The sequence below is a fragment of the Tamandua tetradactyla genome, chromosome 21 (assembly GCF_023851605.1).
Source record: "Tamandua tetradactyla isolate mTamTet1 chromosome 21, mTamTet1.pri, whole genome shotgun sequence".
In the NCBI taxonomy this organism is placed as follows: domain Eukaryota; kingdom Metazoa; phylum Chordata; class Mammalia; order Pilosa; family Myrmecophagidae; genus Tamandua; species Tamandua tetradactyla.
The window spans coordinates 637,516-662,980 of NC_135347.1; the positions used below are offsets into that span (position 1 = coordinate 637,516).

The 25,465-nt window shown below is 42.8% G+C and overlaps 1 protein-coding gene across 17 annotated transcripts in view; it reads left to right on the plus strand.

The window, feature by feature from the left end:
* The window catches only part of MARCHF3 (membrane associated ring-CH-type finger 3), a 169,822-nt gene extending 146,355 nt beyond the window's left edge, over positions 1-23,467 (plus strand). For 15 of the 17 annotated variants that reach the window (XM_077138756.1, XM_077138754.1, XM_077138759.1 and 12 more), the window contains 2 exons: positions 13,855-14,064; positions 21,045-23,467. In XM_077138756.1, coding sequence (XP_076994871.1) covers positions 13,855-14,064; positions 21,045-21,203 — 369 coding nt within the window. In that variant the 3' untranslated portion in view covers positions 21,204-23,467. The other 2 variants (XM_077138765.1, XM_077138772.1) reach the window with 2 other exon arrangements.
* Positions 23,468-25,465: the final 1,998 nt, after the last annotated feature.

A 25,465-nucleotide genomic window follows, 5' to 3' on the forward strand; every position in this document is an offset into this window, starting at 1 on the left:
CACTCATTTAAAATATACAATTCAGTGGCTTTTAGTATATTCACAGAACCGTGTAAATATGACCCCACTCAATTTTAGAACATTTTCATCACTCCAAAAAGAATCCTCACACAAAAGAAACCTTGGGTGTCCCTCCCCAATTCCCAATCCTTCCAGCTCAAGGCAACCACTAATCTATTTTCTGTGCCTGTAGATTTGCCTCTTCTAGACACCGCATATAAATGTTAGCCTACAACATGTGGTCTTTTGTGACTGGCTTCCTTCATTTAGCATAATGATTTCAAGCTCCAATCTTAGATTTTATAGAAAATGTATCTTATCCTTCCTTGCTATACTTATAATGTATTTCTGACTCCTTGTCTCAGTCTGTTTACCTTAATATACTACCACCACTAATAGTTATTATTTATTGGGCCTTTACACTGAGCCAGTTTCTAGACACTTTAATCCCCTACTATCTCCATTTTAGAAGTGAGGAAACCAGCATAGAGAGATTAATAATTTTTTTCCCTCTTAAATTTTTGCCTCTTTCTGATCATAGTTTATGTGAATTTTTGCCTTTTTTCTATCATAGTTTATGTGATGAAGCCCTGTTCATTTTTTACGATTTTATGGAAGTCATTTGTACATTCAGTTTCTAATATTATCTGAATGTGTGCCATCTTTGCTCCATAAGAGCATTTTTCTTCCTCTAAACCCATTAATTTAATTTTATTACTTTTTTGATTCTACTGCTCTAGGTCATCTAAAAATATACAATTAACTTTTTTTAATCTCACATTTTCTGCCCTAGGTTTAATTTTCCTATTATTTTATCTTATTTTTTAGCTGGAGTCTAATGGAAAGGATGCATTGTCAGATAGCATTCAAATCCTATTGCCCAAATTCTTAAATTCATCAAGCCTCAGAAAATTGGCCTAGCCACAGTGTGTCTTAAGACAGTTTAGGGAAAGGCTCTAAAACTGTACTTCTTACCCTTTCTTTGGTCTCAGATAGTTTTGAGAATCTGATAAAAGCTTGAACTCAGTGTTCAAACAGTTTCAAGGGGGTCATATATTTTTCTGCATGCCTGCATCCTAGGCTAGAGCAATAGATACATAAACTACAAGGAAACACATAGATTTTCCAAAAAATTCTCTTGCACCCTTAAAATATCTCAAGTATAAGAAGTAAGGAAAGCATTTCCACACTTGACCTATGTGTCCACTAGCAAACTCCCCATCCCTGAGAACATGGCACTATGCTTCCAAAGAGTGCTGTGACAGTGGCTGTGATTTGCTGGTCTTGAAGGAAGAGATGGAATTCCATTACACACACATACAGGGACCGGGCTAGTTATTAACTTGGGTTTTTCCGTGGTTGGGTTGGTTCTGGCATGGGGTCACCAAGGAGCACATGTCTCGGGTCACTCAAGCTAAAAATGAGTGTGGTACCCCAGGTGGAGAAGAGCTTTCCCACAGGCAGCAATTGTGCCCATCCAGCCGGTGGCCTGCTCACCCTTCTGTAAATGCCAGTCCCTGATGTCATGCCCCAAAGTAATTCAAGCCGTTGCCCATTACCCCTTATGAATATTCCCTGAAGACAGTTTAATGAGATGTGAAGCAAAATGGTCTGCAAATGTTGAACATAATCAAGAAAAGTAACTCCAGCAAAATGGAAAATGTTGCCCTCCCTTCATATAACACTGGGCATGTCTTCACCTGACCTGTTGATATTCTGGGCAGCATACCTAAAGAAAGATATCCAAAAAATCCAGAGAAGCAATAGAAATAAATGGCTGCTGAGGCCTAGATAAGAACTGGAAACTAATGTAGGAGTAAGCAGGCTAAGGAGGAGCGTGTCTGAAATCTTGGAAATCACGAACAGCATAAACAGCGTGACCTAGGATGCTTAGCATGTTCCAAATTACTTGAGTGGGAGTGGGCTCATTTTGAAATTTGAGAGCAGGAACTCTCAAACAAAGATAAAGAGATAAGATACACACTGTGGCTTGTGAACCTGGGCCATTTCTTCAAGTGGAGCCCTGAGAGTTCCAAAGCTGCTAAGATGGCTGTAGTGTCAGGAAAGTCAGCCAGGCCCTCCAAAATATTTGGGGCCCTTTTAGGCAGCAAAACACTGGACTATAAGACTCATAAATCTTAAATTTCTTCTATCCTAATTGTTCTTCCATCTAGCAGAAGTTTTCGTCTTTCTCAAAGTGTTCCCATTCTTGCTGACTTTCGTAATATGTAACCCAGTATGCCTCTTTTATCCTCTACTTTACAAGTATTTTGTATTTCATTAAGATCCCTCCAATGTCCTCAGCTGGGATAGTTTGCGTACATTCTCACTAAACCTGAGGGACACATATTTTTAAGTGTGGTCCCATTTTGAATCTAATCTCTCTCTGTATATTCCTTTTACCATCCCCAGTTATCAAAGTGGAGATTTGTTTTCCTTATTGGTGTTATTCGTCATGGTCTCTTCTTTTGTCCAATGTCCTAGGGCTTGGAGTTCTTACTTGGAATGCTGTCCTAGCATCTTTTACCCCATTATCTCATGCTTCTACAGGAAGTAATTGTGTGAATGTGCAGAAACCTGGGTTTCAAGAGCAGACCAGCAGAGTGGGCATTAAACACCGGTGACCTGACAACCTGAGGTCTGAGGAGGGCCAGAGGGGTGTTCAGTAAGAGTCAAATGAAGCAGAGGCCAGGGGAGTGGGGGCTGATGTTTGTATTCTATTTATAAAAGACTGAGTGGTCTGAATCCACTGTCTCCCAAGGTAAATAATTTCTATTTGGGGCACTGTTCATTTTATCTATCAATTTCTTCTGGAAATTTCTGTTTCCTAGCTCCCCACCCCCTCTTATGTTTCTGATCACATGTGCTGCATAATTTCTGCAGTATCTTCTCACATTTCAGATAAACTCTCTCCATTTGTCTGTGATCACTTCTATTGATGATCCAAAATAATTGCAGAGAATTGATTCCCACTTTACTTATATCTGAAGTTGTAAGTGAATATGTAAAATTATTTTCCATCTTACCCTGCTGTACTGTTAATCTGATCTTTGGAAGATTTCACACTGTTGGTGTGAGTTTGTGTAGCATTTGTTTCAGTAATGTCAGAGCCAAATTATGTCACAGACCCAAATATACTATTTATGGAGCATTATAGCCTGTTAATTGGTTTATTGGTCTAAGTCCTCCAGAAAGCATCAGAAATCTCCAGGTGTCCTTGAAAATGACTTATGAATCAGCCAATTCACAACTGTGAATGCCAGAGTAACTACTATGCATGTGTCTGGGGCAAAAATTACATTTACTGTATTAGATTAGAAGAGTCTGGATGTGCATATGTAGCATGAATATATTCATCTGATTTCTACCAGAAACAAGCCCCTGGTTTGGCTTGTTTAAATCTTCAGTTAATATTTATCAAGCACAGATCTGATGTTTTAAGAAAGGGGAATTTAGCTAGCTGTAGATAGGTGTAGAAGAGTTTTGTATACTACTAGAGCTTACCTTCTACATTTTACTTCTACTTTCACTGTCATTTCTGATAGTGAAAAAAATTATAAAGGAATTAAAAACAGGTTGTTGTGGTATAGAATGAGGGGGGCAAGGATCTGTGTTGTGGTTTAGGAAGTCTCCTCTGAAGAGGTAACAGTGGAGCAGAGATATGAGTGATGAGAAAGAACAAGCTGCAGGGAGAAGAGTTTCAGGCAGAGGGAACAGCTGCTTAAAAGTTTCTGAGGCAGAAACTTCTCAGTTTGGTATTTTTGAACAGGAAAAAGCACTGTGGAGGAGCATTGCCTGGAAGGTCAGAGATTTGAGGTCCGTGGATCAGTCTGGATCACTTTTCAGAATCATATTTTTAATTGCATAAAATAAAGTACATAGGAATGCAGGGTGCAATGGTGGTTCGGTGGTAGAATGCTCGCTTTCCATGCAGGAGACCCAGGTTGGATTCCAGCCCATGCACTCAAAAAAAAAAAAAAGTAGGAATGCAAAGGAAACCAATTACTTTTAAATACTGTTATCAAAATATTTAAAAAACAAACTTGCAATATAAAATGTAAGTGCTTCTTTATTAACAAATTAAATAACAAGATTTCATGGAAGATATAATAACTAACTTTAAGTAGCACTATTTCAAGATATCTCCAACAGTTGTAATGTGCTATTTCTACTGGTGACAGAGTCACAGGTACTGCTAATACCACTGATATTTTCTGCATAACTCAAGGAAATGCAAAATTTCAATTTGAAGTTATAAAAATTGTTCCCACCTAAATTCACAGGACCTGTGGGGTCTGTAAATCCCAGGATCCAAACACGGGCTAAATCATGCAAGGCTTTGTAGGCCGTGGAGAGGCATTAGACTAAGTGTTCTGGGAGCCACTGAGAAATTTTAAGCAGAAGTGAAATAATGTGGCTGCTCTGCAAAAACTGGATTATGAGATCGCAAGGACTAGAAGCAGTGGCGAGCTAAGAGGCTGTTACAGTGGTTTCTGTGAAAGATGAGGATGGCTCTCTAGTAGAGAGGGATGAGCATAATCGAGATGTATTTTGGAAAAACTGAAAGACTTGCTGAGAGATTGGAGTAGAGAAAGTGGGATGAGGAAAGGCAGTAGCGATGGGACCCAGATTGTTTATGAGAGCCACAGAGGGTGGGTGTTGCCTGCAGGCAGCCCAGGAGAGGTGTCGGTTTGTGAGAGAGTTGGAGTGGTGGAGGGTAGAATCCAGTGTCCACTGTGAACCTTGCAAAGTCTGAGATGTTTATTACACAAATGGAGAAATACCATGTAAGCAGCTGGATACGGAACTCGGAGGAGAGTCGGGCTTAAGTATGGTACATCTACTCTTCAGTTTAAGCTGGTGCTTTGAAAGGAAGTGTGCACAACTGGAGTGGGCCCCTTCACCACTCCTCAAAGCTGCACCTTCCTCACTCCACTGAGGAGAACTCCCATTTTGACCAGCCCAGAGAGGTGAAAGAACTGAATAAAGGGCACACATCATTTGAGGGGACCATGGGTTGTGGGGAGGGCACAACTGGAAGCAATGTCCATTCTCCTACCTCCATGCCATGCCAATGTTTTATCCCCTATAGAGGGCTCCTTTGGGGGGTGGGGCGGTGCATGGTCTGGGACTCAAACCCTGTCTCCCTCATGGAAGGCAAGCATTTTACCACTGAACCACCCATGTACCCTAGAGCGCTACTTTTCTAATTTTATCCATTATAGAGTGAAAAAAATTAGGATCAAGATTTTATGTAGTTTATGTTGTGCAAAAGCAGGCTGAAGAAAAGAGTAGAAAGCATTAGGCTGGCAGTTTCAAATACCAGCTCCTCCACCATGTAACCTCAAGCGAGTAATTAACCTCACTGAACTTTAATATCCTGATCCAAAAATTGGAATTATAATACCACTTGATGTTATTAAAGTCAGTAAAAATATCTAACACATAATAGGCATTTAGTACATATTTTAGGTTGAATTAGAGTTGTATAAAAAATGGACATTTGGTATTTTCTATTTCTCAACTATTTCAAGGTAGTTTTCTTCTAGAATAAAGTACTTGTGACTAAAATGATACACAGGACCTTGAAAAATTGACTGGATTTCTCATGCTATTTCATGACCAATGGAAAAATAGATGGTATTTCATAGTTACTTGCATCTTGGAAGAAAAGCTCAAACAGAAATTACCGAGTTTTCATTTTTCACAATGTAGGAACAAAGCAATTTGTAGATAACATTTATCTTAGAAACCTACAATGAGCCCTATAGAAGGAATGCTATATCTAGTCTACAAGACTAAAAGCAATGAACTTGACAATGGCAGCTTGATGTTTACACACCAACAAAGTTTCTCCTTACGAATCAATTTAATTAGTGTGACTAATATTCTAAGTTCATTTCTCGTCAAGGCTATTGGCATTTCAGATGTTTTTCATTCATTTTCATTAAGCATCGACTGTGTTCCAGCGCTGTTCTTGACCCAGCATACAAAAATGACAAAACAAAGTCCCCACAATCAGTGAGCTTTCATTGAAGTGGGGAGAAAAAATGAACAAGTAGATGTGTGCACACCCATGCTCATAGTGGCATTATTCTCAATTGCCAAAAGGTGGAAGCAACCCAAGAGTCCATCAACAAGTGAATAGATAAACAAAATGTGGCATGTACGTATGTTGGAATATTATTCAGCTGTAAAAAGGAATGATGTTCTGTTTTAAGAAACAACATGGATGAACCTTGAGAATATTATGTTGAGTGAAATAAACCAGACACAAAAGGACAAATATCATATGAGCTCATTGGTACAAGCTAATTATAATGAGCAGACTCATAGAGTTGGAATCTAAAATATAAGTTACCAGGATCTAGGGGGTGGATGGGTAGGGAGTGGGAAGTTAATGCTTAATTTGTACATGATTTCTATTGGGGTTGATTGTAAATTTTGGAAATGGATGGTCGTGATGGTAGCACAACACTGTGAACATAATTAACAGCATTGAAATATATATCTGAATGTGGTTAAAAGGGGAGATGTTAGGTTGTACATATGCTAATAGAATAAAAATTTCTTTAAAAATCCATGCAGCTACACTACACCAACAGTGACCCCTAAGTTAAACCATAGACTATAGTTAATAGTACAGGTATAAAAATGTGCCTTTATCAATTGTGACAAATGTTGCATGCATACCAATGCAAGATGTTAATAATAGGGTGGTAAATGGGATTCCTATATTCGATGCATAGTTTTTGTATAAATATACACGTTTACTAAATAGAAAGTGAATAGATAACAGAGAGAGAGATAGATAGAGTAGATAGAGTGCGCCTGTCAGCTGGTAATGTTTGCAGGTGAAGGGAGTGTTCTCAATGAGTAGACGCTAAATGACGAGAAGGAGCCAGCCATAAAGGGACATGGGCAAAACCCATTCCTCAGACACCTGGAAGGGTCAAAGATGAAGGGGAAGAAGTAGTAGATGTGATTAAAGAGGTAGGCAGGGATGAGGTCAGGTCTTGTAGGCCCAGGTAATGACTTGGGATTTTTATTCTAAACACATTAGAGAGTTTTAAGCAAAGGAGTATAATATTCCAATTTTCATTCTTACATGTTCTTTCTGGCTGTTGTTTCGGAGCAGAACTATAAAGTCCCTTCCCAGTAGGAGATAATGGTGGCCTGGACTGGGATGGTGGCAGTAGGACTGGAGAGAAATGGCCAGATTTCCATTTACTCCATTGCATGTTGAGTAGAGCCAATAGGACTTATTGAAGGGCTAAATGTGTAAACACAGAAAAGAATCAGGATGCCTGAACAACTGAGTGTATGGTATTGTCATTAATGGTATGGAGAAGACTTGGAGAGGAAAAGGGTTGTGAGGTGGGTGCTAAATCAAGAGTTCTGCTTTGGACAGATTAAGGTTGAGTTTTCTCTCAAGTCAATTAGTCATCCAAATGGAGATGTTGAGTGGGCAATTGAACATATGCAGGTCTGGAGCTTTGCAGAGAGACCAAGACTAGCAATTGCTCTTTTAGGGTCATAAGTAAAGTTTTCATTTGAAGGGTGCAATATTTCGAGCCTGATTTGATAGATATCTGGGGGAATCATCTCCTTAGGTCCGCAGGAGTTAGAATTGCCTTCTGTGCAACTTCAGCTGGCCTGCAACTTCAGCTGACCTGGTATTTCACTGGCATGTTGTAAGTTTGAGATTTAAAACACGGGTAGCACTTTTTTGTTTGTTTTTGTTCCCTGCTTTGTTTCAAGTTAACTGTAATGCATGATTTTCAGGTTTCATCTCCAGTTTTAAATAATGCGAAAGACCAGTCACATATCTTTTAATCATCACACTGCACTTGCACAGTTCCTCGGGCAAGTGAGATAGCTTAGTGTAGATATGTTGGGCTTCTAGAATAAGCCATCCCAACGAAGGCAAGCATTTGGTTAATAACTCCACCAAGTGGCAGATTAGGTGGACACACTTAGGCAGATAAACAAGTAAATATTATAAGACTCTCCCTCCCCCTCGGCACCACCTCCTTGCCAGCTCCATAAATACATTTTGGTTTCACTTTTAGCAGTTTCTTTCATTCTCATGATGATTTACCTTTAAGGAAAATCACGGGGAAAATTGTAATCGATCAGTGCAATTAGCCACCAGAGTGTAATCTGGTTCTAGTACAGACTGACCTGTAAAATGTCCTGCCTACATTGAGGATTTAAACAGATTAACTCAGAGCCTGGGGGGCAAAATCTAATGTCCTGTGGCACTGCATCCCCTTTAACCCCACCCACCAGTTAGGGATTTAACATATTGACATTATAATTAGATTCAACCCACAGTTAAACAACCTTGAAAGTAACCACTCCTGCCTGGCACACCTTGGATGTAAATTTATAGCCAGTGAATAATGCCGTGTCACTGGCTAGTAGAAGGCTGATTTAATTCCCTCAACTATCTCAGGCCCTGCAGTGCTGATTTGGATGGGGAGATTTGGTTTGTTTGCTTGCTGTATTTATTTCCAAAGGTAGATCAACCTCAGGGTTTGGGACAAGTTAGTGATTGTAATGATATTGCAACAGAAAAACAGGCAGCTAGCTGCCAGGACTTTCAACAAGCACAGTTTCTATTTGTTTCATGTTTTTTATGAAACCAGAGAACAAAAAGCAAGAAGGGTGCCCTGGGCTGCCCACAGATCCCAGGGTCCCATGTGGATAGACCTGCAAGCTGGAAGATGTCATCAGGTTAGTATTCTCCATCATTAATCTTGGTTTTTGGGATATATTACTCACCAAGTATAAGCTGAGGACTAAAGTTAAACTAAATACGCTTCATGAATGGTATTTAAGCTGCAAAAGCTGTGCAGGGTGGGCCACGGTGGCTCAGCAGGTAAGAATGCTTGCCTGCTGTGCCCAAGGACCCGGGTTCGATTCCCGGTGCCTGCCCATGTAAAAAAGAAAAAAAGCTGTCCAGAAGTGGCAGCAAAAATTAAATGGCGTCTCAAAAGGGGAACCATGATGAGGAAATATTCCTTCCCGTCCTGATTAGAACAGTTCAGTGAGATCCTTCTTCTCCCCCTCCAGCTACTACCCCCTCTCTTTTTTTTTTTAAACTAAGAAATAGTATAGTCTAGTGGTTAAGAATACAGTCTTTGGAAATAGACTGCATGGACCAAATCCAACCCTCTACAGATTGCTTAACTTCTCTTTGCCTCAGTTTCCCTATCTATGAAATGGTGGTGACAATGGTACCTCTCTCAGAGACTACTGAGGAACAAATGAGTTATTTCAAGTGAGCATGTAAGATCGTGCCTGGCATATATTAAGGACTGAGTAAACACAAGCTATTATCTCTCATTCAAAACATTCATTAAATACCTTCTATGTAATAGACACCATGATATAAAGATAAGGGCCCATCCTCAAGGCAAGTGGGAAGTTGGGCACACAAACAAGCCTAGTGTCTGCCTCTGCCTGCTCCTTATTTTTATAACATTTAGATGAGGATACTTCTACAGAATAGGCATAATTTCCAGTGAATGAAAAATGTAACTGACAAGAAAAAAGATATATAAGAGCCAGCAGTGTAAATGAACAGCAATTGAGGAGAGCAACCTTTTGTCTGTTATGAACGCGACAAAAATGCATGATGATGTAGCTGAGATTAAACACCCAGAACCTGGTCTTCATTGTGGTTTAGTAAAAGAATTAAAATAGAACAAAGAACAACAGCCTAACATTGTTTTACTAAAGTACCATGATAGGATCCCTGCCAGCCAACCAAATATTCAGCCACCCATATTACCCAATAAACAGTAAAACTTACTGTGTTCTCTTTAGCTGAAAATTTGTAAAAATCTAACACCCCCCCACACACACACACAAACACACACGCAAGCACCATTTGGTGTAGAAGGAAAGCAACCTCCAACACCAACTTGCCATCTACCTTTAGGTTTATTCTGTTCCCAGATGTCCACATCTGTAAAATGGGGAGAACGGTGGCATTTACTGCATGGGGTTGTTGTGAGTATTCAGAGACATTGCCAATAAATCCCAGGCTCCAGGGGTGCAGAAGTGGTTCAGTGGTAGAATTCTTATCCACCATACGGGAAACCCAGGTTCAGTACCTGGTCCATGTCCTCCCTCCACCCCCCACCCCCCAACCCCCGCCAAAAAAAAAAAAATCCAGGCTTCTAGCACTGAGCATACCCCATCCACAGCAGATACTCAGTGATTTTTTTTTACTGCTATTGTTTCCTGTGTACTATCTGAACGCCCCATCTCTCCCTGTCTCTCACTCTGTGTATGTGCGCATGTGTCTGCCTCTTTCTCTCTGTCTCTGTATATATTTTATATTCAACATATACATGATTTTTTACATATTCATCCATTTTCATTTAGAAGAACAAGAAAGTACATACAAAAAGAAAAAACTAAAGACCATTCATAATTCCCCCACCAAGAATAGCCACTATTTTGCTAGGTATCCTTCTGGTCTTTATCTATGTAAGTATACAAATATGTATATCATTACAAACGCACTATCATACTATACATTCTGCCCAGTAGAATTATTTTTCTGTTCAGAACTATATCACAGAAACGTACTCTTTTTCTCTTCAGAAATATAGATGTGTATTATTTGAAATTACTATATGGTATTCTTTTTTCAGTAATTTTATGTAACTGGTTCCTTATCACTAGAAATTTAGGCTGTAATCAAAATCTCTGTTATAAACTCTGCTTGTCTAAACATCCTTGTTCAGCTCTTCTGGATACTTTGACAGTGGTTTTTACAACAGCACAGGGTGATTTTTTTCTCAATTACAGGTTATTACCACGGTTCTTGCTCACAGGACCTGCATGTCTGTAAGAGATGAATAACAACTATGGTTCTGAAGAAAACAGAGGTTTTAACACAAAAGTGCCAATTGAAAGTACCCCATACCCAAATATAACCAGCAAACAACTGCTGAACCAAAAAACAAACAAAACTGTTAATAGGGTCCAGAGTCCAGAAATTGGGTGCTCACTGATATGTAGAATAAACTGCAACATTTGCAGAAATTAGAAGATTAGAGAACAATAAGAAATCAGAAGACTGGGAGCAAGCAATAGTAATTTCTAGTTTGCTTCAACATTCTTTTACATCAAACAGAGATGAGTTGTGATTCATAATTACCACTTCCAAACCTGAATCATTTCATTGGGTAACGTCAAGGGCTACACAGATGTAGCATAGTAAGGTGCGAGGTCATTTTTAATAAAATATATCCAGAATTCCCAAGCAAAAGAAATTAAGGGAAGTCTTCAGCATGACTCAGAGGTCGGGTGAGGTCAGCGTGTCTGTACATCTCTGCAGCATATTTAGTAAGGGCCTTTTTGTTTAACAGAATCAAATGAGGGCATAGATTCTGGAAAGTATGGAAAGTATGCAGGGTTTCCAGACCTGCTTCTAGGGAAAATCTGAACTGTGAGGGAAGTTGCATAGCTACAATTTTGGCAAACCGATGTTCAAGAATCTAGATTTCTGAATGTTATGCAATTTTAATTTTCAAGTATTGCACTGATTGCACATCTGAATAAGAGTAGAGAGATCTCATACTCTTCTCAGTTCAGCCACTGAACTTCCTGGAGCAATCATTTAACCTAGCTGAGCCTCTGCAAAATTGGGATAATAATGCCCAATTTCTGCTCTCCACTTCATAGCAATATTCACGATATTTAGGCAAGAAAATGTTAATTAGTAAAAGCTCTTTGAATTTCTTTAAGGCTGCTGAGATATCACGGGTGGTATGACAACACATGGCGTGGTTAATATCGTTTGCATTTGATCTTGTTGGTATTTGTATTAAAGATTTAAATGCTATATTTGTATTTGCAGACAGTTCAACTTCCCGTTATCTCTTTTTTAACATTATTCATGTCCATTTTTGAGCTGAGGTAGACTTCTTTCAGGATCTCATACCATTTCTAAGGTGGGTTATCCTTGGAAGGTGGTATGTTGGGGATTAGAAGTCACAGAATGTTTGCCTAATGCAAGCATCCAAAGAAAGGACAACTCCTAGAAAATTTTCTTCTGTTCCTTTACCTTCTCTCTCTTCTCACTGCTGGAGGCTTTTGCCAACCCTTATAGTGCTGTTTCCTCAACTTGCTTGCCCTCTTTTTAGCCCTTCTTTTTCTTCCTTCTTTGAGCATGGCCTTCTCTCCCCTCTCCAGCCAGCCCCACCCATCTTGTCTTCCCTGTCCTGGTCCTTTCCCCTCTGTCAGTGGTTTTATGAGAGTTCTCACCCTGGCTACTTGGGGTGTCTCTTCAGCAGCCTCAGTGTTCCTGTTTGGGGTGTCAGCCCACAGCACTGCTGAGTGTGCTTCACAGGCAGATAACACTAGGCCCCTGTTTAGTGGTGGTGGTGGGGACGAGATGGAAGGCAGAGCTCTAACCCTGTCTCTCCCCACCCCCACCCTCTCATCTATGTTTGACTCACTCCTTCTCTGGACTTGTTGGCCTCTACTGTTACTCCATGAGACAGTGAAATGGGAATGTCAAATTACTTGGGAACAGATTTCAATGCTAATATGAAGAACAGCCACCATGCCTCATTATCAGTGTCTATTTAAGCATTTTCCTAGAGTAGACTATGGAAAACACTTCAGCAGACCTTCAGCAATTTCCCATATGAAAGGATAACTATCCTGTTTCTCTTACTGGGTGAATTCTCATCTCTAGCCTTCAGTACTCATAGAGATTTCCCCATCCTGTTTTGGGATTGATTCAGTCGAGATGGTAGCACAATTGAGATGTTGGAATGGTCCTAAGTGAGGAGGTTCAAGTCCTGAAAGGTAAGAAAGGGACATTACTGAGTTCCTGGATCAGTGAATCTCATTATGTGTCAAGTGTCCCCATGTGCACTCTCAGGCTTAAAGATTCACTAGAAGGACTCACATGTCCCAGCAAAGCAGTTTTACTCACAGTTATCATTCATTACAGTGAAAAGATACAGATTAAAATCATCTAAGGGAAAAGTGCATGGAGCAAAGTCCAGGACAAAAACAGCTGCAGGCTTGCAGGTGCTCGCCCCCTGTCAAGTGATACAGATGCATTTAATTCTCCAAGAAGCAATGTGTGATAACATAAGCAAAATGCTGTGAATCAAAGAAGCTTAACCCAGCCTTGATGGTCAGAGATTTCACTGGAGGCCAGTCATATAGTACTACAGCTCCTGTGAAACTGATCTCATCTACTCAGACTCCAGACTCCCAGAGTAAAAACAGGTATTCACCATAAATCACCCTGTTAGTGTGAACTGTCTGTCAAACTGGTACCACTTGGCCTGGCCCAAGGCAGAATATTCTAAGGGCTCAGCGCTCATGTCACAGGGGCCAGCCAAGGGCCCGTCCTGAACACAGGCCTTACTTGGCGGTGTGCAGGGTTTGAGCAACCCAGACCTGCTGAGTTAACTCTTTCCTGCACACATCCCAGGGTCAAGACTCTGGAAGGCTTTGGTCACATGCAGAACTTATACCCCATTGTTTCCTTTCAAGAGTCATGTCCTCTCTCCCTTCCACATCGGGTCATTGTGATTCAATATAATAAGCCACTGAACTACATAAAAAAAAAAAAGGCCACTTAGAGCAAGTGTGCTGTAAATTTTCATTATGATTATTACCATCATCACTATGATTCATGGGGTGGGGACATGGGAATGTAGCCCTGATGCTTCCTTGGGATCTCAGAACAGGTCAGAAGTGCCTTTCTGTAGATTCTGAAGACAAAGACAATCTCAGAGTAGTGTGTTTCCTCTCTACCCTGGCATGTAACATTTTTCCTTGCTTTTCTCTGTCTCCCTTTCCTGGCAGTGGCTCAGAAACCCAGGTCCCCAGCATGAAAAGCGGACTCTGTTTGGAGACATGGTGTGCTTCTTGTTTATAACTCCCCTGGCCACGATCTCGGGCTGGCTCTGCCTGCGGGGCGCTGTGGACCACCTGCACTTTAGCAGTCGGCTCGAAGCCGTCGGACTGATTGCACTCACTGTCGCACTCTTCACTATTTACCTCTTTTGGACACTAGTAAGTATGGCCCAGGGCCCAGGGGTTCAGGCCAGTGGGAACTGCTGGCCCCAGCCTTCCCTCTTGTCTGTAACACATTGCACCTGCCCAGTTACAGACAGACCTTCAAATGCTGGTGGGAGTGTGTGATTTCTGTTTATTACGCTGCGTGGTGAGTATGTGGATGTGTGTGGATTTGTGCTTCTGCAGACCAAACAAAGGAAAAGCCCCGTTTCTGCGAGCCCATCAGTCAGAGACACACACCCAGACATTTCTGTCCTCCAGTCATTGAGGATTCCATTTGTTGTGAGGCACGGCGGTCTGTTTCTCTTGTTTCTGCTTCTCACTTCCCCGGGATTATAGTTTATTATGACTGATACACTTGGCCACTGTCGCTGTCACTGCCTTTATAGATCATGAATCCTTCCTGCTGGTTGTTTTCTTCTTATGTCCTGACACAGCCTAAAGTCCTTGTGGGGCGTGTTGCTGCACATTGCCTAATCATTATTCCATGTGTTGGGATAGTGACTCTGCTGCCCATATAAATACTAATTTTTCTAGCTGAGAAGCTGCCACCAAAGGAAAACCATTTCCCAATGTGTCCTCGCAGTGTATGAGGAGGAATTTTTAGAAATCTCTCTTTTCATTCTTTCAACTTCACACAAAAAGCCGATTGCTTGAGCACCAGTTAGTTGGCAGCACCCACAAAGCACAACATTTGATCTCTCCCTCAGTGTTCCCCACTGGGTCCCACAAAGAAGGACTCACCATCCTCTAGATATTTTCAGAAACCGGGCCACATGCTTCCTGGCATTACTGTCTCCTGTGCCTGCCTGTTTCTAATCTGAGCACGTTCCATTGTTATTCGATACGTATTTCCTGTCTGAACTGTCCCATTCCCATATCCCGTAGTATAGTCTCAGCACATGAAAGTTTCTTCTGATTCTCATACTCTCCCTCCCCCCACATCCTCTGGCTCTCCAACCCTGTTCCAGCCGCCACCATTCCTACCCCCTGACCACCAACCCCTGTTCATTTCCCTCTTACTCACCCCGTGGCTCTTCCTACTCTTTACCTCCACTCAGGTCAGTGGTCAGTCAGCAAGGGGAGCCGTTTAAGAGGCTCCTAGTAAGAGGAAACTGACTGGAGCCTCAGGAAGTAGGTGAGGAGCTTTATCTGAGTCCTCTGGTTAATTCAGACATTATGTTCCCAGGCTAGTAAGTACGATAAATCCTTCCCAAGTCCACGCTTCCAATGTGTGTCCTGCTTTAGTGTGAATCAGGCCGTTAAGCAGGTCCAGAAGCTGAAAAGTGACTGGGTTGGAAGGAGGGCTAGAAATAAATTAAACAGCCAAACTAGTACTATTTAATTCCAGTCAGCTGTGCCACCATGGGCCATCCTGTCACTCATCTGAGCCTCAGTGTCTTCATCTGTGAAGTGGGGGTGACAGTAACACCCATCCTGCCAACTCCCCCTGGAGTTATAAGATTCAAACGAGAAAGTACTCAGGAACATACTTTGGAAAATAATTAAGTGTAAGTTTTTGCTCTATTTAGAGATTTACTGGTTTCTGATTTCTTTCTCAGAAGGGTCTCTAAGATGAAGGATGGATGAAGGTGTAGATCTGAATGTTTTGCTTTCAAAATCAAATCAAGGGCAGTTCAGCTTCCATGCGGGAGACCGGGGTTTGATTCCCAGACCATGCACCCCCAAAAAATAAATAAATAAAATAAAATAAAGGACCTTTTTAAAACTCTGCTTTGTAAAAACTACACTGACCTAGCAAGAAAGTAAAAAAAAAAAAAGAAAAAGCAGGTAGAGAGGAAGGGAAGGAGAAGTAAAGAAAGACACAGTCCATCTCAGGTACACAGAACATCTAGGTGGGAAAGGTTCCTAGATTAGGAAAGTTTTTAGGAAAAGGGTTTTTAGAAATGTGATAACATACTTCATTGTAGACGTATTTCCAAGAAGCAGTGCTGCATAGTAAAATCGCATGAGTTTAGAATCCAAGACCTGGGTTTGAACCCAAGATTTAGTGTCCTAATAGCTGTATAACTTCCAATAGGGTAACCTTCATCTCTCGGGTCATCCTCCCTCTTCTGCAGAAACTGGAGGAAATAATTGATAACCTCTGAGCCAGTGGGTTATGTGAGGATTAAGTGGCATAACATCTTTGAACCTCTATCAAAGCACCTGGTATAGTGCTGGAATGGAGTCTACAGAATAAAAGCTTGGTTTGCTTCCTGCGGCTTCCCCGTTCTTCATCTCTCCCACCCGCCAAACCCTCTGTAAAATGCAAACTAGCAGGAGGGAAAGGCTTTTCTCCCCTTTGACTGTGTGAAAAACACTGCAGAGTCAGCTCAGCAATAGGTTACTGAATATAGAATAACTCCTTCGCAGATAAATGCTATACCGAACAGCCCTGGCAAGAGCCGTAATTCAGAAGCTGACAGCACTTGGAAACTGCCTTCCGGCAGAAACCCATTGTAAACAAGCTGTCAGGCTTAGGAGAATATGCTGTGAAAATGTCTTAGATAAACAAGCACGGTGTCAGTCCAAGCCCCGGTTCCTCTGAGGAGCGATTCCTGGAAGGCCCCCCTGGGCGCTGTGAAGAGGGACAAGCACGCACGCTAACACCTCAAAGTGCCTTTGGAGTTTCTCTCCAACACACAGCCATGAGGGCCAGTCGTGATCCAAACTTGGGAGTTCAGCTTTCTGTAACCTGCTATGTGGAAACACAAGTGTCTGGAGGATCCAGGGAATCCAAGGCCACAGCCATTTCCACTCTGAGCGCACAGCGGAAAGGTGACCCAGAAACATCACTGTTCATGTCATAGATGATTTGAAGGCCACTGTATCAGTCAGGGTTCTCTTAAAAAACAGAACCAACAGGAGAGATCTGTAAATATGAGATGCATAAAATTGTCTCACTCAACCATGGGAATGGAAAGTCCGAAATCCGTAGGACCGGCTGTGAAGCTGGTGGCTCTGATGAAGGGTCTGGATGAACTCCACTGGAGAAGCTCACTGGCTGAAAAAGCAGTGAAAGAGTCTCTCTTCTCCCTTAAAAGTCTTCAACTGATTGGATTATCTCCTTTGTGGGAGATGTGCCTTAGTTGATCTCAGATGTAATCAGCCACAGATGCAGTCAACTGACTGAGGATTTAATACACCAGATTTCTGGTTTATCAACCAGCCACAAAATATCCTTGCAGCAACAGTCAGGCCCAGTGCTTGCCTGACCAGACAGCTGGGCATCATCACTTGGCCACGTTGACACCAGAACCTAGCCATCTCAGCCATGGATAGACAAATAGAGAAGTTAGAGCTGAATCCACACTAAGCATTAAGAAAGCTCCCATAGGGCGGGCCACGGTGGCTCAGCAGGTAAGAATGCTTGCCTGCCAAGCCCGAGGACCCGGGTTCGTTTCCCGGTGCCTGCCCATGTAAAATGAAAAAAAAAAGAAATAAAGTTCCCATAAAGTCATTTGTGGTGGCCCGAGTGCAGAGGTGAGAGAATCAAGGCAGAGATGGTACAGGACTTCAGGAAGGACGTGCTCCCATTCACAGGGCCACGGCACACCAGTGCCCAACGCAGAAACCATGGATAAATCATTGAATGCAATGACAGGATGATCCGGTTCTTCAAAGGCTAACTCCCATGGGCTAATCGTTTAAATTCTCGGTATTAAGGGGGAAACTCCTCAGAACAGTGTCCCACAAGGTTCACTGTGGGCTGGCTAGACTCCCCAGAAAACCCTCCCTCGCAGTCTGGAGTGTTCATTGTGAAAAGGTGCGGGCTACAGGTTTTTCTCAGTGGCCAGTTTACTCCTGTAAAGTCCTCTTTTCTTCCATGGTGCAGTCAGAAATAAGTGAGCCGAGTCCATTTCTGGAAAGGCAACTTTCCAAAGCCCTGGCCCCGAAACTTCAGTTGCACCATAGCTTTTGGAGAGAAAGAGCAAAATAAAAATATGTAATTAGAAGATTTCTCAAATCCTGCAGTAACTTTACAGCAAACCTTCCCCACAGCTTCAGTCACCTCCATAATTGGGAGAAGACGTTACTAACATCTTCTAACCTTTCTTGTGTCATCCCTATGATCACAACTCTTTTTGTAGACTTTGACCATGACAGGAGCTTAATAATATTCTTTGGATGAATAAATGAATAAATTTCAAGAAGCCCCTCCCATAAAGGGCATGTTTTTGTTTTTAGTATAATGGCCTTATACTTTTTCTACTTCCTCTCCCATCAAAACCTCAGAAAATAAAGTACTATCTAAATGAAGTCCCCATATTAAAACTTCTTCTTGGTTTATCTTGTTTAGTTTTTCCTCACTGACTTTTTATTTCTCTAAATCAAACCTCCTTATTTCCTAAACAGTCCGCTTGGGGGAAGAGTTGCTGAAGTATCCAGAGAAGGTAGCAAAAACGCTTGCCCAGATCAGGCATTGGCCCAGGGCACTGCAAACCTTTGGTCCCTTCTGCACTGGGTACCCTTCTTTATTTTCCCTCCTAAACAGTCATCTTCATATCATGCTTTCTTCTTATAGATTGAATTTACCTGCAGATTGTAGGGGGTTAACAGCAATTAAAATAGATTAATGCATAACAGGATCTCATTTGTTTACCTAAACAAGTAGGCTGCTTTTGGGGTTTCCTAGCCAAGAAACCGGGAGACTTGCTAGGCACTTAACACGCTAAGTTCCTCAAAGTTGTGCCTCTCAAGCTTGAACATGCATGGGAATCACCTGAGGATCTTGTTAAAATTTAGGCTCGGGTTTGAATTCCGAAATTCTAACAATCTCCCAAGTGAAGCCAAGCTGCTGCTGGTTGGTACACAGACCAAACCAAGTAGCAAAGCAGTAAAGGAAATAGCCCAACTTCTTTTTCTTTTTCTTTTTTTTTACCCCCAGTTTCCCTGTATCTAAAAAAGGGTCTCACAAAATTGTCATCTTCTTTTCCATATAAGCACATGAAGACTAGCACACCAGGAGCATTTGCACATGCGCAAGCCTCCAAGAAAGGTGCTGCCCAGGCATTATCCCAGGTATCACAATTCATGTTTTATAAACAAGGAAACTGAAGCTTGGAGATGGCAAGAAATCCTCCCCCAAATCACAGCCACTAAGTGAAGGAAGAGGATTCAAGCCCCAAGTGCCCAGTCCTAAGACCTCCTTCCTTGGGTACACAAAGGTGCTGCCTGCAATCTCACCACAACCACTTTTCTGCTTGTGAGTGCCGAGTGTGCACAGCTTTTCACCCTCATGGAGGACAGGACTCTCGATTTGAAATTCAGCTTTCCTGTATTATTTTCAGACTCCAGACTTCTTGTATTGCCAGAGCTCTTCATTAAGCACTCGTCTGTGTTCTGTCTCTGTGCTGCCCTTGGCTCTGAACAGCAGTCTTTCCATCGTGCCTCTCTTACATTCATGAGCAGAACCAAGCAGCAGCAGAACAGAATAGATATGAGAGAATCCAGTTTAAAAAAACAAAACAAAACAAAAGACGGATCCACTTTGGCATACTAGGGACTTTCTGGGAAAAAAAGCACATCTGTGTGAGTTTAAAAGCTTCTAATTTCATACCCAAATCTTTCTGGCACTCAGCCTGTGGCATCTGCTTGCTAGCCTCAGAAATTTGCGAGTGGCCTTGAATTTCATAATCCTGCCATGAAGACTAACAAGCCCTTGTTGGTTAAGGACCTGTGCTCTCCTCCACTTCCAGAAATCATCAGATCAGCTCACTTTCTGGCCCCTGTGGACCTTGGCTAGTGGCTACACAGCCTACCTACCCTCAGGCGATTACACAGCTCAGAACCTGGATAATTTGTCATCCCAGGCTCGAGGGCACTTCCTTCTGAGGACTCACCTAAATCACCTGGATTCACTCAAATTAGATCCTCCCTGATTTTAAAGGCCATTTACTACATCTTCAAAAGGCTTCTTAGTTTCCTGGGTAGCCCACCAAAGCTTTATGCCAGCTTTCTCCAACGCAAACCACAGATTTAAGTTTCTCAATCTAGTATATTTACATGAGTTGCAAGTGCTTTTTGAACATAGCTGTCACAATTGACCAGGGTTCACTGCTCATCTGTCAGGTATTATAAAGAGAGGTTTAGGTTTGAAGTAGTGTATTGCAACCTGGAAGGGTAGGATATATATTTACTCATTCACTCGGCACATTCTATTGAGAAACCTAAGTCCTGTGCACTATGATAGGTGCTTGTGATAGGGGCTTGGCATGCAAAGATGATACTATCTAAGCCCTGCTCTCCAGATCCATCTGGTGTAGGGGGAGAGACAAAAAAGTAAAGTGATGTGCAGTGCCCTCGATGCCATGCTAAGGGGCACACGAGGTGCTCTGGATGCCATGAGAGTCTAGCTTGACGCAACCTATCAGGGGAATGAGACTGGAGCCGGAGGCAAGTAGGGATTGTACCTGGGGCATCTGGTACAATTGCACAGGTTGTCTGTGTAACAAAACGAAAGGTACCCTTCATGTCAGTCATGTGAATGGGGTCCTCTTAATTCAAGAAGCCCTAGCATCCCTCGCATTTTACAGAGAGGAGCTTGGGGACCAGAGAGGCACATAGCCCATGGTCACTCTGCTGGGCAAGGCCTGGCACTGTACACTCTGCCTGGCTACAGCCAGCCAGCCTTTTTCTTTGCAGCTGATGCTTTGGGACCTGGAATACCAGTAGCCTGAAAATAAATCCAGACTTAGAAAGGATCCCATTTTCCTATTCGTATCCTGATTTTACCCAGTTTGAGGAGGAACAAAGGAAAGCTTCCCATGTGAGCCTGACTTAGACACGCGTAGGTGCCCTTTGGTTGGTGCACGGATCTCTCAGGACTCCGCTGCTTACTAGAGCAGTTTTGCCAGGGCTTTTACCCCACCACTCTGCTGCCAGCTGTGTTAAGTGGCTTATTTATTTCTTGGTTTGATTACCAACTTCTGCTTATCTGAAAACGTCCTTCATTTTTCCTCTCCCACTCCCAGGTGTCATTTAGGTACCACTGTCGATTGTACAATGAATGGCGTCGGACCAATCAAAGGGTGATTCTCCTCATTCCAAAGTCAGTCAACATACCTTCTAACCAGCAGTCCTTGCTGGGCCTCCACTCAGTCAAGAGGAACTCAAAGGAGACAATTGTTTGACGTTTGCACCACTGGTTGGCTGACAGTTGTTTGGGGTTTGGAAGTCTCGGCACTGGGGCTATGCACTGAGCCACCCCAAACCCTCCCTTAAGCTGTGGGTCTAGGATCATCCAGAGTCATGTTGGCACATGGCCCCCAGCGACGAACTCTGCCAGAAGGAAAGCAAATGCTGTTTTTCTTCAAATCATGGATGCTGCAATCATATGATATTTGCTAAGCTGCCAAACATGTTTATTTAGCAGATACTGTATGGAATTTTCTGAACACCTCTTAAACATATAAGGAAGGTTGCCCTGCTAAGGATGCAATTCTTCCCTTTTTATTACTATTTCAAATATATATATATATTAAACTTAGATGATAATCAAAATTGAAAAGCCAATGTAAAAACTGGTTTCTTGGTTTGGATGGGTTTTGTTTGGGTTAGTTTATTTGTTTCTCCATTTCTGTTGTATATTCTTTGGGGTAATTTGATAGCTCGAGTGGTCTTTTTCATCTCATTCATGTCTCTTACTCAAGGAGACAGCATAACAACGGCAGATGTTTGACTTGAAGTATGTTCAAGTCATATTTGAAAGATGTTTTGTACTAAACTTCATTAACTATTCAGTTTTTAAAGAAAAAAAAGGTGTGGCAGTTCTCCCCACGGTGAGCAGTTTATTTAAATACCAAGGAAGGGGGACAAAATTATGGTGAGAAGCGCACTCCTTTTCAACTTGTTTGGTACTGACAGCTGATAGAAGTTATTTTCTAATAATAAATAAACAGAGTGTGAAAGACAGACCCCACTGATTGCAATACTTTTCTTTTTTTTTTTATCATGAGACCTGTGAAGTTTCCCAAAGTAGCATTAAGAAAGAAAACGAAAACGAAAAGGTCGGTGTTCTTACTCCCATTGTATTTAGTACATGTCTTAATTCTGCATCTGTAATGAACTGGAGAATCATTAGACATTTCTAGGAACCCTGGACCTGCTTTGCATATAAATTAGCATTCCCATTGCGCTCTTGAATTGCTGGCTTGACAGGTAGAAGTGGCAAAAAAGCCGGTCCTAGCAGCCATGACTTAGTCTAAGACCCCTCTGTCTGGTTTTCAAAAAAAGGAGCCCCACACAGTGCCTCCCCATCCATAAGCCAATTCTCTCACAGGCTGAAATTGACTTTTACCAAGAGCTTCGTGTACCTCTTTTCTCCGTCGCTGTGTAAAGGGTCAGATCTGCACCCTGCATTTGTGGGTCCACTGAAACGAGGGAGCGATGTGCCTCTGAGGCCCACGTGCTGGGGCGGCACCAGGCTCCCTGCTGTCTGCCCAACCCACTCCGGAGTGAGGAGCAGGCATGCTTAAAATACGGATTTCTAGTACATGACCCACATTCTGAATCTCACTCCAGCATCTGTCTGCCTTGTGCTCCCCAGTTGTGAGAGCTGAAAGTGCAAAGGACCTGACAGTCGGAAGGGTAAGTTTCTGTCTGCAGATTGATCAAGTGCATGCAGGTGTTCCCTTTGTCAGCCGAGCCCTGTATTCACAGACTGCTCCCACGCTGCCTGGGGAGGGAAACAGCTGGACCGCCCTATGCTGCAAAACTCAGATGTGCTTTATGGCTTGTGACAATAGATTTCCTCCCCACCACGCTTCACTTCGACACTTCAATTCCAGTAATGTACGCCTCAGCCCTTCTGTTTACTCAGCCCTGCTTACCCCTCTGGGTTGTCATTAGCTGCACCACCATCACCCGTTTCTTAATTGACCTTTTTAAAATGCTGGACACCACTGGCTGCACGCAGCTGTCACACATTGCATTTCCAGAGCAGAGAGTCCAGCTCGGTGGCTTGTGAGTGGCAGCCCTGTAATATACTTGATAAATGTCATCCACCCAGACTTGGTCTCTGAGTTGGCAGATTAAGCAGTGATACCTCTCAACTCAAGGGCACAAACGTTCAGGAGAGGTCCATCCCCTCTCCCCTCCCTGCTTCCATGAATTAAGGATGCAGAAGGTTCCCAGGATCATTTCCTGTGGAGGTCGGCTGCAGGGATTCCCTGCTTTCCTGGCTCATGAACTGAGAGATGGTGACACTACATATCACAGGCAGGCAGTTCCCAGACAGTGCCCTGGGGCTAGGAAAGGCTGGCATGTTAGTACTGTACCATGCCTCTTCCCTATATATATATATATATTTTTTAACTTTTTGTTTTCTATGTTAAGGAAATCGTGCATTTACAGAATAATCATACATAAAACACAGGATTTCCATATATCACCCTATTATTAACATCTTCCTTGGAGGTGGAACACTTGTTACGGTGATGCTAGAACATTTTTATAATTGTACTATTAACCATAATCCCTGGTTTAACATAGGGTACACTGTGTAGTGTATTCTGTAGGGTTTTTTTGTAATTTTTATTCTGTTACCATATATACAATCTCATATTTCCCCTTGTCATCACATTCAGATACGTATTTCAGTGTTAATTATGTTCACGATATTGTGCCACCATCACCACCACCCATCACCAAAATCTTCCTGCATTCGTCAGGGTTCTCTAGGGAAACAGAACCAACAGGGAACACTTGCAAATATAAAACTTATAAAAGTGTCTCACGTGACCACAGGAACACAGAGTCCAAAATCCACAGGGCAGGCTGCGAAGCCGACGACTCCAATGGATGGTCTGGATGAACTCCACAGGAGAGGCTCACCAGCCAAAGCAGGAATGCAACCTATCTCCTCTGAGTCCTCCTTAAAAGGCTTCCCATGATTGCATTTAGCATCACTAATTGTAGAAGACACTCCCCTTTGGCTGATTACAAATGCAATCAGCTGTGGATGCAGCTGATGTGATCATGACCTAATCCTATGAAATGTCCTCATTGTGACAGACAGGCCAGCGCTTGCCCAATCAGATAAACAAGTACCACAACTTGGCCAAGTTGACACGTGTCCCTAACCATGACACTTCCCATCACTCCAATTGGAGCCCTTCCAGTAACTTCCCATTCCCTCCCTCTTTCCCTATATTTGCATCCCTGATCCTGGGAAATAAAGCGGAGTCCAAGATGCAAGGAGTAGCTTATATGTAGGGTGATGGGCAGGATGCCCTTGGCAGCATCGATTTCCCCTTCCTAGGCCACCAGCTTGGGACTCCTTGTGAGAGACTCTGCTTCCCCCAGCACCAGGGGCCATCTGGGGTTCTAAAAGTTCTGGGAGGCTACTTCCTGCCCTCTTGGACTTTTTACCCTGAGGTAAAAAGGTAGGCGAGTCTAGAGGACTGCAGCATTTGCCCAAGGGCACCCAGGCAAGGGGCAGTCAAGAGCTGAAATGCAGCCTCCACACCGGTCCACCAAGCCACGTTCCATGGAAAGGGGCTGCCCCTGCCGGAAAGAAGCTGACGGCCATAAAGGACCAAATGGGTTAGGAGCAGCCCTTGCTACATTTGTATCCTTTCTTTTTGCAAAATCAAGAATGAAAAGTGAGAAGGAATGAGGGGCAGTGACAGTTAAAGGATCCTGGTGACTCATGGCTGCCCTTCCCAGGACTTCCGACACAATCTACCCGTCCACTCCTTGCCATAAGCTCCTAACCACTTCTCCTGAGAATGTTATGTGGAGACAACTGTGTGTCATGGTGGAGCTAGAGGGGAAAGTAACTCTAACATCTGTCCAGTGTGCTCTTGCCTATCCCACACGTGCACGCCTACGTGTGTGTGTGTCTGTGTGTGTTTCTGTTTGGGGGAAGGACAGAGAACATACAAAGTGTTTGCACAAATCCTACTGCTCCTCAGAGAACTGAGCAGCTCAGTTGAGCTGTAAAATTCAATTAAGGACAAATAAACGGCATGATTTGGAAACTACTTTTGTCTTTAGTTGTCTGATTGCCCTTCCTCCACCCTGAGAGCCTGGGTCCTGCCCTGGATGTTCACTTTCAGCTAGGTTACAGCCACAGTCATCTCACTTTCAGTGAAGGTAACACGTCTGGGGAGTGGAGGAGCCAAAGGAGAAAGTGGAAGTAAAACAGTAGCCCCAGCACCTCCACCGGCAGCTGTCGGAGGTCCCATTTCCACCCGGGGCCTCCTGGGATGTTTGCCTCTCGGCGCTGTTCTTCCACTGGGGCTGCAGGTTGGCCTCGGCCTTCCCTGACCCCCACTGAGCTTACAGAGTGGACGATGCACACACGGACTCTGCCTTCAGTCTGCCAGCACCAGGGAATGTTCCAAGGCCAAAGGAATCTAAGAAGGAAAGACACCTTGGAAACGAAATGGGT